Below are 18,907 nucleotides of genomic sequence, written 5' to 3'. Positions count from 1 at the left end.
CTATTGATTAGGAACAAATGTGAAATAGCAGTGATTAGAAGCAGCATGAAAACTTCTTAACTAGTGTTAACTACTACACTGCAGCACTCTCTTCAAAACATCTGAAACAGACTAGAGCAGATTTAAGTTTGATATGCTCTATTTTTAGTCATTGAAAAGTGTATAAATAAGTGCTAGATGTCACTAGAATTCACCAAATTGCACCATATTAAAATTTTCCGGGGGGGCATGTCCCCGGACCCCCCTAAAGTTGCAAGCACCTCGGAGCGGCGGGTCTCGCTGTGCGCGGTGTCGGGCCAGTAACTTTAAAAAACCACTGGCCCTGTGGGCCAGTGCAAATTTCTGGGCTATGTCAACCCCTGCATTCCCTACAAAATGAACTTGTTTGGAGCTGCATAACACCAGCGGTGTCGCCTGCAATACCTTCATAGCAGTCCAGTCATAACCTAAAACAACCAATCATAACTCCTTGACTTTTTACATGATCAATGTGAAACACCTGATTCTGATGCAAAAAAAGAGACTTGTCACATGGACATTGCACCAATATGCAATGCATTAATGTAAAGTGTTGCATAGATGTAGCAGCGCAAAAGCACTTTTTTTCCATAACAAAATCCGCTGGAATTGCGAGTGTTGCTTCTATTATTTTATTTTATTTTAGTTTAGTTTTTTAACGAATAAAGTATGGTAAGAGAACCCTAACCTTAACTATAAAACACACCTTAGACAGTTAGTAAGACAAAGATGAAGTCTATTTAAAACAGAAAAACTACACCACCAGTCAAAGGTTTGTGTACATTTTGACAAATATTTAAAGAGTTTTTAAATCCATGCTTGTAAGCACTTGCAACAAAATGTAAAAGATACCAAACAGCTATTTTTTCATTCCAATAACCATTTGTCAAAGACCACCAAACCTTTCCTCATAGAACTGATTGATAAGATAAGATCAAAGCTTTAACCAGAGGCCCAGTTATGTTGTACAAACTTAAACCTCATGTTTTTAGCTTGCTTAGATCACATGCTTTAACATAAAACAAGCCATGACAGCCCCTTACGAGCTTGTATAAACACAAACATGAATTGCATCCCAAAGATGACTCAAAGCCTAGAAGAGACAAGAGATTCCACTGAAGATGTGCTTGACTGGATGGTGCTTTGATGACATTCAAATGGGCAAACGTGCATTCATTCTTGCATCCGGAATTGATCAGGCTCACAGGACATTTCTGATTCTGGGATACAGCTACAAATCCTGGAAAGATCTGGACGGTGTCAGGATTAAAACAGCTTACTGTCATTTCTGCCATCTGGTCTCTCATTGGACCTAAAACTGAATGTTCAGGTAAAACTCTAAGCGAACGTCATTAAATGGGAAACAGATGGGAACGCTGACGTGCACAGTGAGTGAAAGGAGCCAAAAATCAAAGGACACAAAACACTCTAGGGACTTCTCATCCACATCTACAGCTACATTTTACTCATACAGATTACAGCTGCAGTGTGTTCCAGGAGCTCTGAGCGTGTCCCTTCTGTCCTTTCTTTTCTGCTAATTGCTCTTGAGAAGGGAAAAAAAAAATTCAAGCATTTAGGATAAATAATTTAATGGTCAGAAATATTACTAAGACTGTGAGTCACCTTGAGTATGTTATCCTGTTGAAATGCACTGAAGTAGAATAAGAAAATGATCTAAGCTCAAAGCAATCCATCAGCACCGTCATTGATGTTTCTTTTTTAATGTACTGAGCTCTCAGAATAAAGATAAAAGGCCATTTTGTATTTAGTTTGACATGTTTTTCCTTATTTATGCTCAGCTAACTGACCCTAACACACAAGAGGTCAATTGGTTTGTTCAGATTCCTCTAACACAATGGGCAAATGTGAAAAACCACAACACTAACACATTTAGCTTTTCCTGGAGACTTGTCGCTAAAACTTAAAGATAGGTCCATAAAAAATATGTAAATAAACATTTACTCTAAATGCAGGAATGACTCAGACATTGTCATTGTTGCAAAATGTACTATAAGCCATTGGGGCTAAAAAAAAAAAAAAAAAAAAGAAGAAGAAAATAGGTCATGGACACTTTAAATATAAGATTTTCATTATCATTAGGTGCCATGTGACCAGTAGACAACTTTTAAACTTCTTTTTGAAGAAAACATTTTGTTTTCATAATATCCATGCAACTCACATAGTTACAAGCTATACATAACATGTATTGCTGATGGATGGGTGAGTGTGTATGTGGGGAAAATTGATCATTGAAAAAAAAACAATGTTTGCGGAGGATTTTCTTGTTGTTTTATTGGGTAAAACAGGAAAACAACAGTTTTTGCATTTTTTTTTCATTGATTAATTACAAATTACAAAGATACTATGTCTAATAACAAATAACAAAAAAATAACAAAGTTGAATTGCTTATAATTCAAAGAAACAACTGTCAGTCCAAAACTTTTGATATAACAATTGAAGAAATACGGTTCATGGTGATGCATCTCCTTTTTTAGGCTTTCAGAGTTTAAATCCCTGCTTTTAAATATTTTTTTCTTATCAAACACCCACCCCCTTTGTTTGTTTTCTTGGCTATGTGCTTGCGTATGCGTATGCATTACTTTTAATTCATGTGAGTAGGTGTAGAATTACATGTATAACTTAAGTGTGCATGTTTGTCCACTTAAGGAAGTTGGCAAAAAAACAGAAAGAGACGGCCAGCAGCTCCACTCAGCAAAGGGAGATGGGACCTGTCACCACAGCTGATAAGAGCACCACCAAAGTCAGCACCCTGCACAAAGATGACCCCTTCTCCACCTCCAACCAGGACCTCAACGGCTTCAGTAAGTCAAATTTCCCACCTTAAAAGTTCATTTTGCAGTACTGAATAAAAAGCCTATTCAAAATGTACTGCACAGCTGTGGAGGACAACTGTACAGTTACAAAAAACAGCTATTTAAATTAGCAACTTTTTCTGTGCAGCTTTTACTCTGACATTATGGAGTTCATTTTTTCCCCATAGCTACTTGGAAATGCACACATTCCATTTCATTCTGTGCCATTAGTCATTCTGTCACATGGATTGTTCTAGTAGTGGACTTCTCATTTGATAAAAACACTCCCCATCGGTCATCGACATCAGCGGATCGCTGAGCTGCTTCACTAACTTCCATCTTATATGGTGCTGCTGTAATCATTTCAACTCTGCTCTCATTCTTTCTTTCTTTCTCACCCCCCATAGTTTTTCTGTTGTGGTGATTCAGGCACATAGAAGTATGGATGCTGTGAGCATTTCCACTCACTCCAACCATAATATTATGGAAGTTAGCCTGCCTGTATCTGTGGGCTACATTTCCATCTCTTTTTGTGTGTCCGGCATAATTAGACAAGACCTCTCAGGGGGCCATTTTCCTCTTGAAAATGTCACAGTGGCCTTTTGGGAATGCTTGGCTGCTGAAAGCTCCGGTTCAAGTTAATGCTGGACATAATTGCCTGTACTCTTCGTGTAACTGTCCATGTCTTTTGTAAAATAAGCTTTCTGTGTTTCTCGCACGCATTTGCACCATAAAGCTTTGTCAAAAATTGCTATGGTAGTTTTATTTACTCTTTTAGATCTTTTGCATTTAGTTGCTTTATCATTGAAAAAGTATAAATTCTCCTCAACTTTTGTGCAGCTTTCTTAATGTACCCTTCCTCCCTTTGACAGGCCTGCTCAGCTCAGAGTCTGCATTCAGTACATGTGTGTAATGCTGTGTGAAGGTGCAAAGTTTTTTTTTTTTGGTTTCCTCCTTTCATATGACTTTTACCATTTTGAGCGTATTACAATTTTTAGCATCCATGTATTTATTTGTTACAATTCTTCACCCTTCCTTAGGTCAGTGCTTCTCAAATAGTGGGGCGCAGTAGAAGCGGTTTTAGGCACAGGTAATATGGGCAATTGTCCGGCGCAAATTTAACGGGGGGCGGTGGTGACAGCGGCTCAGTGCTTGGAAAAAAATCTGTGCCTCTATTGGTTTCCTATTATCTGTTCTATCACAGAGTTTGTAACAGCCTGAAACTATGAACTGCCGTCCCTGCAGCTGCTCCTGTCTCCTGTCACACGCGGCTGCGTGAGTGAGAACGAAAGGGGAGGGGTAGTGGGCTCAGGCTGCAGGTGGAACGGGGAACGCGGAGCGCTGCAAGTGCTGCCTGAATTGCGCAACACCAGGATCATCTGGCGTTGCCTTTAAATTCCTCAGCTCATGCTAATATTTGTCATTCTTTATTAATTATTGTAGACATTTTTAAGACAACTTTATTTTCTATCAATGTATTCTTTGTCTCTCTGTCGTTTAGTTGGTGTCAGTATTTGACCTAAAGACAACAGGTAATGCAGGAAAACAACTGCACTTTTTGAGATCATAAATAATCGATTATTTAGAAAGAAAATCAGCACAATGTTTTTTACCCGTTTCTTCAGACTAAAAACGTTAAATATATTGGTGCTGCTGTTTTAATGTTTCGAAAAATTTTCTTTTTCGTAGGGGGGGCCTGGCAAAAAATAATTGAGAAGCATTGCCTTAGGTCAATAGCATTTCCCAACATTTTTATTTTGCACAAATGACTGTCTTTATAAGTCCAGATTATCAACATAAAATAAGACTTATTGGTGCATAAAAAAATGCTATTTTCTTTGGTTTTATTGTAATACCTGAAATATAAACTACATTAACTGGAAAAGTAATCTGTGGAAGAGTTTTTATAAATGGTTGCCTTTTTTTTGTTTTACTTTAGATTTAGAAGTGTGTGGTTGCACATGTGGAGACACACCATACCTCACACTCAAAGTCACCGATCCATGCTCAGTCTTAATGACACACAGAAAACGCTGACACAAGGCAGGAGACCCGATAATATTTGAGCGAATGGACCCTCGCAGGGCGAATAACCTTTTTGTGTTATTGCATTCTCACCGAGTCATCAGCCGCCTTTGCAGGACGCTGCTGTCAATGCAGATTCCCCTTGGCATGCAGGTACGCTCCTCTCAGTATTAAAGTTGAGCCTCTTTTGAGCAAGCATTAGCATACAGAGTCAGTACACTTAAGACCAGAGATTTTATCACAGAAGAGGGGAAGATATGTTTTGTTTGGGGTAGAAGAAGAATGGGGGGACAGAGAGGAGAGATGGGAAAAACAGGGAAAAAGATTAAATGTATTTAATCTGCAGCAGCGAAACTCAGCTATAGTATTAGAAACAGTTTGGCAAACAAAATGTGGATTAAAGAGTGCCTCAAAGATAATCTTTACTACCTGAAACTGTCATGTCTCTTTAAAAAAAAAAAAGTTTTAGAGTTCCCAACAATGTGTGCTTCAGTCAGCAATAATTCGTTTCATTCAGAAAAAAAAAAAAACAAAAAAAAACTCTCACTGCAGTCCAGTGCATAAAGGAAATAAAGACATGCACTCCAGCCTGGGGAGAAATCAATGTAAGTGCATGATAAATGACAGGTGGTGTTTTTGCACCCAGATCTTCAGTACCAAACATGGTACATAACTAAAATATACCAGTAATGATCCGTGCAAGAATTAAATAGAACATAAAGAGAAACAACAAAGTTTTAAGGATTGGATTTGTAACAGGCATCGTTTTACTTTATGTATCTTTGCCCTGTTTTTCACCATTTGTTGCACCACTTCCAGTTTCATTCAGTCTTATTGTAAAGAATGTAAAAAAAACTTTTTTTTTTTTCCACAGGCTAGAAGATTAAAAACTAAGAGTTCAAAATTATTATTAAAAAAAGTTTAAATTCCCCAATAATTGTACACCGTGGTAAAATGCTGTTGTCAAGGAGTCAAAATGGCACGAAGCTTTATCTAATTATATTGTGTTGTCCTCTATAAAATGGTGCTACATTAAAAACATCAAAGAACATTAAGAATGACAACATTTTAAAAGCAATCACTCCCATGTTCCAGCCCCATGACACAACCCATAAACTGAAAATCTGCCCTTGTGCACAACGACAACAAAGAACTCCAAGGAAACATGTACAGGTACACAGCTTTGCTAGATGGATGTCACAAGTGGATGCTGTTCCCTGAACAAAGAAACTAGAAATTACTAGCCATCCAAAGGGGAAAAAATAGCAACAAAGGAAGTAGGACTTGAAAGAAAAGCAAAAAAGAACTCATGCTGACCCAACCATGTTGACTGAATGACCAGTATTCTCCTTTTCCTAACTATTTAAATTCAAACTCTAGATTAATACATCCCCACAAACTCAACTTGTGATGGTCACAGCTAAAATAAAAAAATAAAAAAAAACAATAAAGAGTTGAAAGGATAAAACTGAGCTTTTTAACAGAAGCTGAGACAAATTGTTGCCCTTACGTGGTGCTAAGTTGCAGTTTTCTGACTACCGTGTCTCAGCTTTTCTATAAATCTTTATTTTAGAGGTTGTACACTTGTTGCAGATTGTTTAAGTGAGTGCTTCTCAATTATTTTTTACAAGGCCCCCCCTAGGAAAAAGAAAATGTTTTGCGCCCCTCCTAACACCCCCGCACACAAACTCTCCGCGTTGACAATGTATTAGGTTAGTATCTATAAAAATTGTGTAAATATAACTAAAATTGTTTCTTTTAACATTAACAAAAGAAAAAGCAATATAAATCCACTTTCTACAAAAATTAACTTTATTTTGCCACACAGAAAACCTGTTTTTTAAGCTTATTTTCTGTTTTAGACAATAGTCTAAAACATAAAATAAGCTGAAAGTGCCTGAAATAAAAAAATCTGTCATTCCTCATTTAAACTACAAACATTATGACCAACTGAACCATTTGATGCTGAGAAAAAAAATTCAATCAATAAATAATTTCAAATGTAAATTGGTCTGAAACATTGACACAGCAGCATCAATATATTTAATGTTTTTAGTCTGAAGAAATAGGTAAAAAAACATTGTGCTGATTTTATTTTCTAAATGATGGATTGTTTATTTATGATCTCATAAAATGAAGCTGTTTTCCTGCATTTCCTGCTGTCTTTATGTCAAATACTAACACCAACTAAACGACAGGGAGACAAAGACTACATTTATGGAAAATAAAGGCACTTCATAACAGTGTCTTCAATAGTTAATAAAGAATGACATCATTAGTATGAGCTGAATAATCTAAAGGCATGCGATGATCCTGGTGTTGCGCAATAAGTAGCGCTCCACGTGCACGTTCCACCACGCAGCCTGAGCCCACTACCCCTCCCCTTTCGTTCTCACACACGCGGGAAACAGGAGCAGCTGCAGGGACGGCAGTTCATAGTTTCAGGCTGTTACAAACTCTGCGATAGAACAGATAATAGGAAACCAACAGTGGCGCAGATTTATTTCCAAGCACTGAGCCGCTGTCACCGCCCCCCCGCTAAATTGCAATAGCAATTGCCCGTATTACCTGTGCCTAAAACCGCTTCTACTGCGCCTCCCTATTTGAGAAGCACTGGTTTAAGTGCATCAACTGGAGACAAAACCATAGCAACTTGCCAACTAGCTCATTTCCATCAACATGGTCTTGTTAACTGTGCTTTTTTAACTGTTTTTCTACTAGAGTTTTATTAGCCTTTTAGTCAGTAAAAACTACAACATGGATTTTTAAGGTTGGCTTCAGGCTTTATCAGTTTTCAAAGTTGCGCCCAGGTGATATGGATCCACTGCTAAACTCCCATCTGTTGAGACTTGTGTTTAAAAAGTTTGCATAGTTTTTTTTCTTTTCTTGTAATATATCAGCAGAGAAATCTGCAGTTGATCCATCTCACTTGTTATCCAAGATTTTATTGTTTTTAATGGAAAAAATAAAAAAAAGACCACATCATTTTGGTTTACATAGAGTGAACAACTATATAAACAGTTCATCCTAGAGTAAATTTGGTCAATGAACCCCTTTTCTGACCACAGTGCTCTGTGAATAGGGAGATCAGAGCAGTTGGATGGAACTCATAGAGAGAACAAAAGAAGAAGAAAAGAAGAAACAATGATGTTTTAAATTTGGTGATCACTAATCTAAATGAAAAAGAAGTGATTGATGAGTATCCAAAATATCCCTAAAATTATTATGTGGCTTGTCAAATAAATGACACCTTTTGAGGGAGCATGATCACATGCACCACAACACTGAGCTGCAGCAACTGCAGTTTTCATGAATAAATGTGTCCAGCTTGCTGTGATATCTAGGGTGGGTTATTGAACTGGCTTAGCTAGCATGTAATATGTCATAGTCAGTCTCCCAGCATTCCTTCGAGGTTTCATCTTATTGTGTGTGTTATGTGTGTGTCTGTGCTGCATATTATTTATTTATTGTTTCTCTGAAATCTTTGTGCCCATGTACGGTAAAGTGTGGGAGCAGGCACATGGAAGTCATCAGTTGTAGTTAAAAAAAGAGGAACCTCTTGATGGCTCACATTTGTGAACACGCACATGCTCTCAAGGTGATAAGAGAATCCACTCGGAAGAGGAAGTTTCTAAGTTAGTTACTTGACACACAAACAAGCAAACACTTACAAAAACAAATATAATACCTTTTTTATTTTTTAAAAAGAGGCGATTGTTTTCAACTCTAAATTCACTTTATTTCATAACCAGACTCCAACAGAAAACACATTTGAGTTTGATTCCTCAAATTGGTAACTTCATTAGAACAGTACTGGCATTGCTCACATTTTAAACACAGTATGTTTCTGAGAAAAATAAAAAAGATCAACAATCAACTAGTACGACTCATTTGGCTTCTTGAAGCTTTTGCATTGCTCTTTAATAAACTGGCCCTGAAAAATAATCCAGATTGACACTTCTTTGGTTGATTTAAAGACCCACTCTGATAAAAAGTTTTTTTTCAATTTTTATTTTATTTAACATGTTCTTATAGTCTTTTGTTTTCATTATGGAGAGCATATATAAAGAATATTAAGCTTAAATTGCATTTCTGAGTATTTCGTTCTTCAAATTGTTGGTAATAAAGAGCTGATGAAAACAAATGTATTTGAAAATATGTAAAGATCGTATTTGTCATGTAGAAAATACTCTACATGACGGGCAACAAACTCCCTGCTCTGCTCCATTCTGATGCTTCCACTTGTAGATGACTTGATCCATCTACATCTGCATTTTCCTCGTCTGTGCTGGGATCTGGCTCCAATATTGCTCATTATTTTTGGGTTGGGTTATGGGAGTGTGTAAATTAGAAGGATGGCACAGAAACAGACGGATCATGAGGTGTGGGGGTGGGCTTACTCCACACCAAAGATCCCCACCACAACTCAGAACCACTGCTGCACTGCAGAAACTATGTCCTAGAAATCAACACAGGTTTTTTGATTTGGGCTCAAAACTGCATGATCATAGTTAAAAGACTTCAGGGAATTTTTTTTTTTTTTTTTTGCAATAGATCAAAAAATAAATGGAGTGGGTCTTTAGGTTTTAAACTGGAGGAGTTGTACCGGTAGTTCCTTTTAAACTTTTTGAAGGAGTCTGAAAACAATCACGAATCTCAAGAAAGACTGAATTGGAAAGAAAAGCAACTCATGAATGTGTTTAAAAGTAATGAAAAAAAACATAAACAAAAAGATTCAGTTATTTCTACTAAATCTGGAAACTTTTATGCTGTTTGTTTTAGATTGTTGTTTTGTTTTTATCCTGCGCTGTTAAGCACTTTGGTCAGGCTCTGCTGTTTTAAAAGCGCTTTAAAAATAAAGTTGACTTGACTAAAAAAAAAGGCTCTCCAGAAGACTGACCAGTAAGGAAGTTTTCTAGTCCTTTTTTTTTGCCATGTTGAGAGCTGAGAGAGCCTGGATCATCTTCCAGCTTCTCTAATGAGGGAAAAAGGAGAATCTGAGAAACATGCTGAATGTTAACAAGGAGCCCTGAAGCGGCTCAGCAAACATCAACCAATTGGACGGTGGCAGGGAGTCACCTCTTTTGTCATCATTATGATGGCTTCTTGGAGGCTTTTGTCACTTGACCTTTACGCGATGTCAGAAGTACAAACACATATGCCAGCACTCATCTTGTGAGCGAAAGTCTCATTCTGGCAGCTTTGGGTGTAGGAAAGCTTCTTGGAGACACTACCTCGTCGTTCCTTCTGGGAAAAAATGGGAAGACGTGTCTTTGGAATTGGGGGCGGGGGACACAGACCCACTACAAAAACTCACTGTAAAGAAACTTCTGTGCTTCTTGCTTTTACTGCTAAAGGTCCACATGTACTGTATATTGTTTCAACTATAAATGACCAGTACTGAAAATTATCAGCAGACATTGAAGTGAGGTTGCAGCTGCTCGTTTCCAAATTGGTGTCACATCACCCTGAAAAACATAAATTGGATTCTGCTCTACATTTTTTTCCCCCACTCTTTGTTTCTCACATCACTTTATTCTCTTTCACCTTCACTCTTTACACAAGCAGTTAAACCAGTTAAATCTATTGACCCACAATGGGAACATGCCAGATTTAAGTGCATGTTCATTGGGCTATAACCGCTTTAATGTTTCAAAATTCAATGTTGGTTGCATTGATGGATCCATTAGTGTTATTGGATTGTCGCACATGCTGTTGAATATTGATCCACCTTGGTGTATGTTTTCCATGCAAATTGCGTCCTGTGACGACCGCTGTTTTCTAAGCAAGGTCACTAACATAACCCTCTTGTCTTCTTTTCCTCACCTCACTGATGCATCACCTTCCTCTGGCCTCATTGGTGGCCTCCATTTCTTAATCCCAATTCACTTCCCTTTCTCCTTTTCATGTGTTATCCCATACTTTCTTGCCATTTTCTCTCTGTGCATCCATTTGTGTTCACCTCCTCGGCAGTCTCTCCCTCCCCCTGCTCCTTCTCTGTGCAGGGAAGCAAGACACTGCAGAGCAAATCCCTGCTGAATTCCTACTACTCAGGTACACACTCATGTGATCTTTAAAGATGTTTGCAGGACCCTTAGCACTGTAGGAGCTTCTTTTTTTTTTTTTGTTAACATTAAAGTGACAGCTGTATGAGAGAGGTTATTTTATCTTTAACGAGGAGTAGAGCTTATAAGAGCTGTCATTCAAAAAAAAAAAAAAAAAGTAAAATGACGTGTTTTGAATTTTTTCATGCGTAACCCAAGAACTGTGCAGAAGTGGCTGCATTTTCCTGAGCTGCAGCAGCAGTTGTGACACATTGCAAATGACGTGTGAGAGGAAGTCTCCAAAGAGTTTTGAAATGTTCACATATGTTCTCAATTCATGCATTCCAGGGTCTCACAACTCAATGCATGAATTTTGAACAGTGTGCAAATCGATGCTTTTTTAGGCTTTTTTTTTTTTTTGGTTTTTGTCGTGCACTCACATTCCGGTTTTACTATTAATTAATGCAAATTATTAGACTTTTGTTTCTCAGACGAGACTATCCTTAGCCTTCAAATTAAAAAGATTTTCAGCAATTGAGAGACAAAAAGAGATCTTAGGCTCTTTGTTTTATGTATTGAAAGCCATTTATGAAAAATTTATTGCAATATTTCTTTATTAGAAATGCACAAACTAAAAACAAAAAACAATTAGGAACCACTTATTCTCTTATTTTTTGGATTGTTCATTGTGTCCTTCGAGCTAAAGGATGACATAATTTCCTGCTTTCATAAGAGCCCCCTGCTTCAGTTCAATTCCTTTGAAAAAAACCTCAGTGTTTGTAAAATGTGTACGTTTCTGTAAGTTTCCAGCAATTCCCAGAGATGTAGTTTAAACTTTTTTTTATTTTATTTTGTTTTCCTTTTCTTTTTCTTTTTTTACAGCTGTTCACGACAGCTGCTTGTCAATGGGTATGCACATTTTCTTTCCCGTTTTTCTGTGTTCTAACTTTTTTTTCCCCTCCATTTCATGTTGAATCCTCAATGTGTGCAGTGTCCAAAGAGCCTGTTCCAGCCACAACGTCTATAGGTAAGAAAAGACTTTTTAAAATTTTTTTATTTCATGTTTCTGTTTCTATGGAGTCAGTGGTGGAGAAAAAGCTCAGCAGATGTCCCAGCTGCTTGTTTGTTTGTGATATTGTGACGTGGTGAATGGGGCAACACCAGCTAACATGCAGAATTTCATGCGCATTAGGGCTCATGCCATGTTCGAATCCCACACAGATGCTGTATTTATTTTGCAGACAAAAAATGTGCGTTTTCCCAAACAAGCAGTGAGTTTCGACACGGTCCAGATAAAATGTCAACACTATGTTCCAGTATCTTCTTTATGTCCTTTCCGCTTCTTTTTCTCCCTTTCTCTTTCTGTTGGCCAGACTGATCTGTTCTTTGCCAAGGAGCTTGGCTCTTCTCTCTGCCAATGTGTGACATTAGTGTGTGTGTTTGTGTGGATTCAGCTTCACACTCTTCACACAGCGTCACACACTTGCAGGGCTGCATGAGCTGTACTGTAATGTTCCGCTGCACCTTAGGAGTTACAGTTTTCAGTGACATTATGTATGAGCGAGCTCATCGCTCATCGCCGCACTTCCTCCTGACATACGCACAAATTTTGCAGATATTCCTGCCTTTTTTGATACTTGGCGTTCATCTCTTTTACAGTATTATGTCATTTGCTCCTCTTTGTCTTCCTGAATTTTAATTTTTTGTTTTAAATTTCTTCTAATAGAACCTTAGTGAAAGAATGAGCCAGTTTAGCTCATGCTGGTTTGTGGCGCCTTCCGTACGTGAAACCAGGGTTCAAATCCGGGCTGCTCCCTATTCCCTTCTCTGCTTCTGTGCCGGTCCCAAGCCCGGATAGATTGAGAGGGTTGCGTCAGGAAGGGCATCCAGCGTAAAACATTGCCAAGTTAACCATGCGACTCATCCTCGAAAGGGAGGTTGATTTGCTGTGGCGACCCCTGATGTGAAAAGCCAAAAGTGAAAGAAGAAGAAGAACCTTAGTGAAAGAAAAAAAAACTACTATTTTCTCTTTTTTTTGTGTTTCTCTGTTTCATCATCGTTCTTTTTTCTTTTACAAACATTTTTTTTTTCACCAAATAACTGTTTTAGACTAAAACTTCTTACTTCCATATTGTGTCTATAGAAATGAGTGACAGGAAAAATTCTGATCACACATCATAAACTCAGGATCTTGTGAGAATAAAAAAAAAAAGTAGACAAAAGAGGAAAGCTGTGGCTGATAAATGATTTAGACCAGCGCTTCAGCTGCTTGTGTTTTTTACTCCATTTGATAAAATGCTCAGAACTGGAGTTGCAAGGTTTCTGTTTCACGTGCTGATGCACATCAGGACACTGTGGAGCAGTGTGCGGAAGAATGCTTGGGTAATTTATGCAGCAGAAGAAATACCCTGTCATACATCTTCATGACATTAGCATTTTATGGAACCATCTGTTCCTGCTGAAATAAGGCAGAAAATCAAAAGATGCACAACAAAACCTTGATTTTATTGTGATGAAAAATCTGCTGCTCACAGCATATAAAATATAGAAAACTGACTGTAGAATAGAGTGAATGTGTGGAATACACTATCATGAAGAGATTTTGGGACAGAACTTAAAGATTCTTTTTTACATATAGTTTCAACTCCACTTGGCTTATTTTTTTGTTTTTTTTTCTTTATCTTTAACTTGTTTTGTGTGCCATTTGTCTTACTTTTCTTTGCACCTTTATCATTTTTTTGAGTCCATCCATATTCATCAATCAGCCTCAGTTTAGGCAGCTGTTTGCACATCATGCTGAGCGTTGCAATTATGTTATTGATTGAAGCAGCAAATTGATGGATGGAGGTTTTACAAATTGAGTATCAAGCCTGTTTCTATTAACATTATCATTATCGAATGGCAAAGAAAGACTAACAGCAAGGGATATGTGTGATGGGGGAAAAAAAGGTGGAAAAAGGGTTTGCAGTTTATACTCTGTTGGAATTTCTTTCAGTTTGTTAATTTATTTACAATTTGCTGTAATCTGATAGGTGTTGATGGTTTTTTCCCCCCTGAATCCTAACTTGGAAAATAATTGAATGTGTTATAATCAAAAAGGGTCAGGCTGCAGTTCTTCATTAAAAAACATTCAGAGCTGGATGCGGGTCTACTCTCCATTGTGAAGCTTTAAATGCTTTCAGCCTTGCTGGTGCCTGGCTGACTCTCTTCATTTTTCTTGGTTATATTTAAAAAGAAAATAAACCAAACAGCCTCTTAAAGACAAAAGAAAAAACGTCTTTTCACAAGACTTTTATAATTTTAAACAAGAAAAGCACTCAGAAATTGGGACGCACTGCACCAAAGAAATTGTGTGCAGATTGTTTTTTAAACGCTTATTGGATTCAGATAAAAGGAGCTAAATCTCCTAAATAAATTGAATATAAATAGCCAACATTTAAAACAGTCTAAATAAAGAAATATTTTACCTTTGAAAATGGAAAAAAGATTCAAGCATGTAAGTCCTCTAATGAGTTTCTTTTATTATTTTTTAGTGAAAGGATGATAAACTGTTTTATTATTTCTAAACCATCAGACAACTTTGGTCATCTTAAAAAGAAATGGATCAAAATACACACAAGTATAAAACGGGAAACAAGGACACATCAAAAACATGCACATTCATGAAGAAATTTCCAAGTATTCATAGGCGTGTACAGTATTAAAAGTAATGCAACATAAATCCTGTGGATCAGTAGGAACCCACTGCAGGATGACACGCATTTCATGTGCAAACACGTTTTCTTCAAAAAATCAATCTCCCAGATGCTGAAGTTCGCTAAAAGGTGATTCAAGACGCTCCAACGCCAGATCACTGAGTCGGAGAGGACAGCTACCAAAGAAGTTCTTATTTCCCACAGATCAGAGGTCTTTTGGGTTTCATTAGGTACACTCTGCTGCACAAATACTATAAAACACAATGACAAACAGAAAATGGAGCAAAAGAACTAAATCTGGTCACTAATCCTGTCTATTACCCTTGTTAGTCCTTTTTCTGACATTTGAAAAGCCACAGTGATTAGAGAAATTTAAATAAAAGGCCAATTTTTTAAATGTGTTTTTATTGTTAATATTTAATATTCAATTTGAACTTTTTAGTGCTTTTTTTCACCTTTTACTCAAAATCGGCAATTATATTGCTTCTTTACAAAAACGTACCACCCTTTTCAAGACCTTTCCAAAAATATTTTGTTACAAAAAAGGTCTTAAAAATGAATAATTCAGTACAAGAAAAGGTGTTTAAAGACCCACTTTGATCATCTTTTAATCTATTTTCAAAACGTTTCTCATGGTTTCTTTAAATATGAATATGATGTCATTATTTAATAGTTGTGGGCAGGACTGTTGACGCGTTGCAACTCTGTGCCCCTTTGCCCTCCCTGTTGCAGAGAGCTGAAAGCAGGAAGCCTGTGGCTTGGAGAGCGTAATTTCTATGACACAAATAAGCTCTTTTTCAAATGACATTTTTTTCACCTGCTCTTAAATCACAACAATTTGAATAAAGAAATACACAGAAAATCAAAATTTGAACTTAATGTTTTATATATATTTCTTCCATCATGAGAAAAGACACAAGAACAAGTTAAAAAGACACCAAAAACACAATTTACATCGGAGTGGGTCTTTAAATCTAGCTCACTCACAAAGAAAAAAAGCTAAGGGAATGTCAGCGAACTTAAATGACGAGAATCAGTGATTACCTTCCCAGTGTTTCTTTTCTAAAGCAAAATAGAGTTCATTTTGTCAGGCCTTTTATTGTGGTTTTTAATTCTTGTCCTAAAATTAGTTTTTGTACTTTAAGGGAACTACCTTTGAGCCTCCACAGGGATGCAAAGGAAAAGTCTTTACCCGTGCAGAAGTAACATTATTCCCCCCAATAGTGTACTGAATGAAGTTTCTCAACTGTACTACGCAAAAGCAATTATTTTCTCAGTCCGGTCCAGCGTAGCATTAGGCTGCATGTAAGGTGATTATGGCTAATGGTAGTCATTTTGTTTTGCCATAATGTGGCAGTGCTGGGTAATTGAAGGTGAGTGCAGCTGAGAGATGGTCATTTTAACCTTTGCGTTCTCAAGCAAGATGTGCAGCTTTCCAGGCAGTTTCTCTGAACTGCCCGCGCTAACAGCTAATGCTTCATTGTTGCTCCAAGGCACCAATGAGAGGATGCATGTTGAGATTGTTACCAGATCAAACCAGAATAAGGACTGAAAGGAGAAAAAAAGCATTTAGCTTTGATGGTAAAATAACAGGATACTACAAAATTCATTTTATTACAGTCTTTATTCCATACGTATGGTTTGTGTTGATTGTGAAACTTGCTGTGGTCTGCTTTTGTCTGCTTGCTGTGCAGCAGCGAGGTGACCTGCAGATCTCTTTGAAGTGAACTTCTGCACAAACAACATCTGCCTGCAAATGCTTGAAAAAGCAACCGTCAGCTGTGTTTCTCTAAGTTACAGAGCAAGAATGCATACACACACAGACACACACACTCCTGCAACCACACATAGACACATTGGTTCACACTTTGTGAGTCAGTGTACTTTGTGTCGGGAAATAAACCACTGGGAAAGTGTCTAGACCAGCTGGTATATATATGTATAAACATACACTCTGGCAGATTCAGTTATGTTTTTTTTTATGTTCTTTAAGCATGATTAAATAGATACATACATAACAGTGCTTGCTATCTCTCTACATATATATATATATATGTATATATCGATCGATATATCTATATATAGATATATATACATATATATATATATCTATATCTATATATATATAGATGTATATAGATAGATAGATAGTCAAACAGATTGAGTGCCGTTCTGTGCTGTTGGAAACAGGGTGACTCCATCCCAGGGGAGGAAATAAACTTTTTGTTGTTTGTGTGAGTTATTAGATTTTTTACAACACCAAGTCAGAGGTACATAAAGCTATTTTTTAGTGTGACAGATCAAGTTAAAAAAGAAAAAGTATTATGATCTTTTGACTCAAGTATTTTTAAACGACAGAATAACTGTCACAAATGGAAAAGCAATCAAATCTTTATTTTAAAAAATGTTAAACACAGTGAGTGAAATCAAATCACTTATAAAGAAAATAAAAATCATCGTTGCTTTTTTTTAAATAGACTAATACCTGTTATACTTATTTTCTCACTTATCTTGGACCACTTATACACCTGCCAACAACATATTGTAATAAATCTACACCAAATTATGACTTTAAGCATGCAAGACAAAACACGGTTTTAAAAAAATGCAAACCATAATTATAAAACAACACAATACCACTAAACCGTTCTGCAAATGATGAGCAGTTCTACATTTTAACTACATACCTGACCTTTAACAATCTATTAATGCTTTCAAAATGAAAAACAAACAGTAGCTGCGATTACATGTGAAAAATTGATTTGAATGGATCTAAGATCGTGTTAGAATTGACATGTGTACAAGGCCCAGAAAAACTTCATCTGATTATACCAAACATTTAAATACATTTAATTTTGTTTGGACACGATTGGAAACACAAATTCATGTGATTGTTTACAGTGTTTCTCAGGACGTGGACTGACTACTGTTTGAGGCCTCCTCCGGAGCGCACACCGTAACAAAGCACCATCCTCTGTTCGCAAACACGAAGATACGAGTTTGGCTGCTCTGCTCAGAGACATGGTTCGCTCACGCGTAGCAGCCGGCCGGTGTAGATGGAGTGGCGAGCCAGAGCTGTGGTGACCCACAATCGGATGAAATTGTTTACAGTCACCACGATCCGATTAACAATTGTCATAACCCACCCATATTGATCAGAAGGAAATTTTTATTTTGATCAGACGTTAATTCTGATTACTTTTGTCCATGTAACTGCAGCTATTGTTTGCTTTAATGATTGCTTTATTTAAGAGTTTTTAGGTTAGGTTTTGCACCCAATTTCTCAAAACTATTTGTATTTACCCAGCCAGCAAGACTAAGTGGACCCATATGGTTTAACAGTTTATTTAAGTGAGTAACATCTACTTACGTTACTCATCTTAACCTATTTAGGAATTTATTTATAATTATGTACATATTTTGTTCATATGAAATAACCTTTTTTCTAACATAATCTAACATAAGTCTTTTCTTTCATGTTCTCACCTGCTTTTTTGCACTCTTTTAATGGATAATAATTTTTTTGCACCTGCACTTCTATATCCCTATTTTATTTGTTTTCATTTATCTTAAAGTTTTTCCGTCACACTAAAACAAACCCAAATCTCTGACTTTACTCTAAAGGAATGAAGTGAAGTTGAACTCAACCTTGTACTTCTCTAATAGAGTAAGGAGGAACAGATGAACTTATCGGCGCACCTTATTTGTTTTATTTTCAAAGCTGGCAAAATTAAAACCAAGCACAAGTGATACAACACCTAACCTTTGTGAAAAGTTTGTTAATCCGTTTGTCTTTAGAATAGTCTAATTTAAAGACAAACAGTAACTGCTGCAACAATTTTGAACATTTCACTTATTAAAGCCAACAAAGGAAGTGCATGTAAAGCAAGTATGAGCACGGGGTGAAATGTGTTGGATTGTGCTTTATTGTTCCTCAAAGCACAAAAGCAGCTATGATGAGGGACGCCTGTTTATTATGGATATATTCTATATGAGACTGATAACTAACATCTTTCAGAAATGTGTGCTGTTCAGCATTAATTTATTATCCGTTTGAATTTTTTGTTTGATTCCTTAGGATCTAATTACTGAGTATATGCATGATGTGGATGCAGCATACTGTAATTAATCAAAGTTAAATGGGACAAAGTCTTCCTCTGTCATAACAAGGATCCAAGTGCTACTCTAATTAAGTTATGGCTTAACTCACATCTTCTTCTTTGTTTGAATGACAAATGTTTGCCAGCTTTAATTTACAATGAGTGTGTGTTAATGTTCCTCTATCTAGGAGACACTATTTTTTTCTTTTTC

At 36.8% G+C, this 18,907-nt stretch overlaps 1 protein-coding gene across 8 annotated transcripts in view; it reads left to right on the top strand.

Moving 5' to 3' along the window:
- The window catches only part of LOC101158188 (receptor-type tyrosine-protein phosphatase T), a 313,387-nt gene that overhangs the window by 214,593 nt on the left and 79,887 nt on the right, over positions 1-18,907 (top strand). For all 8 annotated transcript variants that reach the window (XM_020703319.2, XM_020703318.2, XM_020703317.2 and 5 more), the window contains 3 exons: positions 2,687-2,841; positions 10,831-10,911; positions 11,893-11,928. In XM_020703319.2, coding sequence (XP_020558978.1) covers positions 2,687-2,841; positions 10,831-10,911; positions 11,893-11,928 — 272 coding nt within the window. The remainder of the gene's footprint in view (positions 1-2,686; positions 2,842-10,830; positions 10,912-11,892; positions 11,929-18,907) is intronic.

The sequence above is a fragment of the Oryzias latipes genome, chromosome 5 (assembly GCF_002234675.1).
Source record: "Oryzias latipes chromosome 5, ASM223467v1".
NCBI classification, from domain to species: Eukaryota; Metazoa; Chordata; class Actinopteri; order Beloniformes; family Adrianichthyidae; genus Oryzias; species Oryzias latipes.
This window is presented reverse-complemented; position numbering and strand designations above follow the sequence as displayed.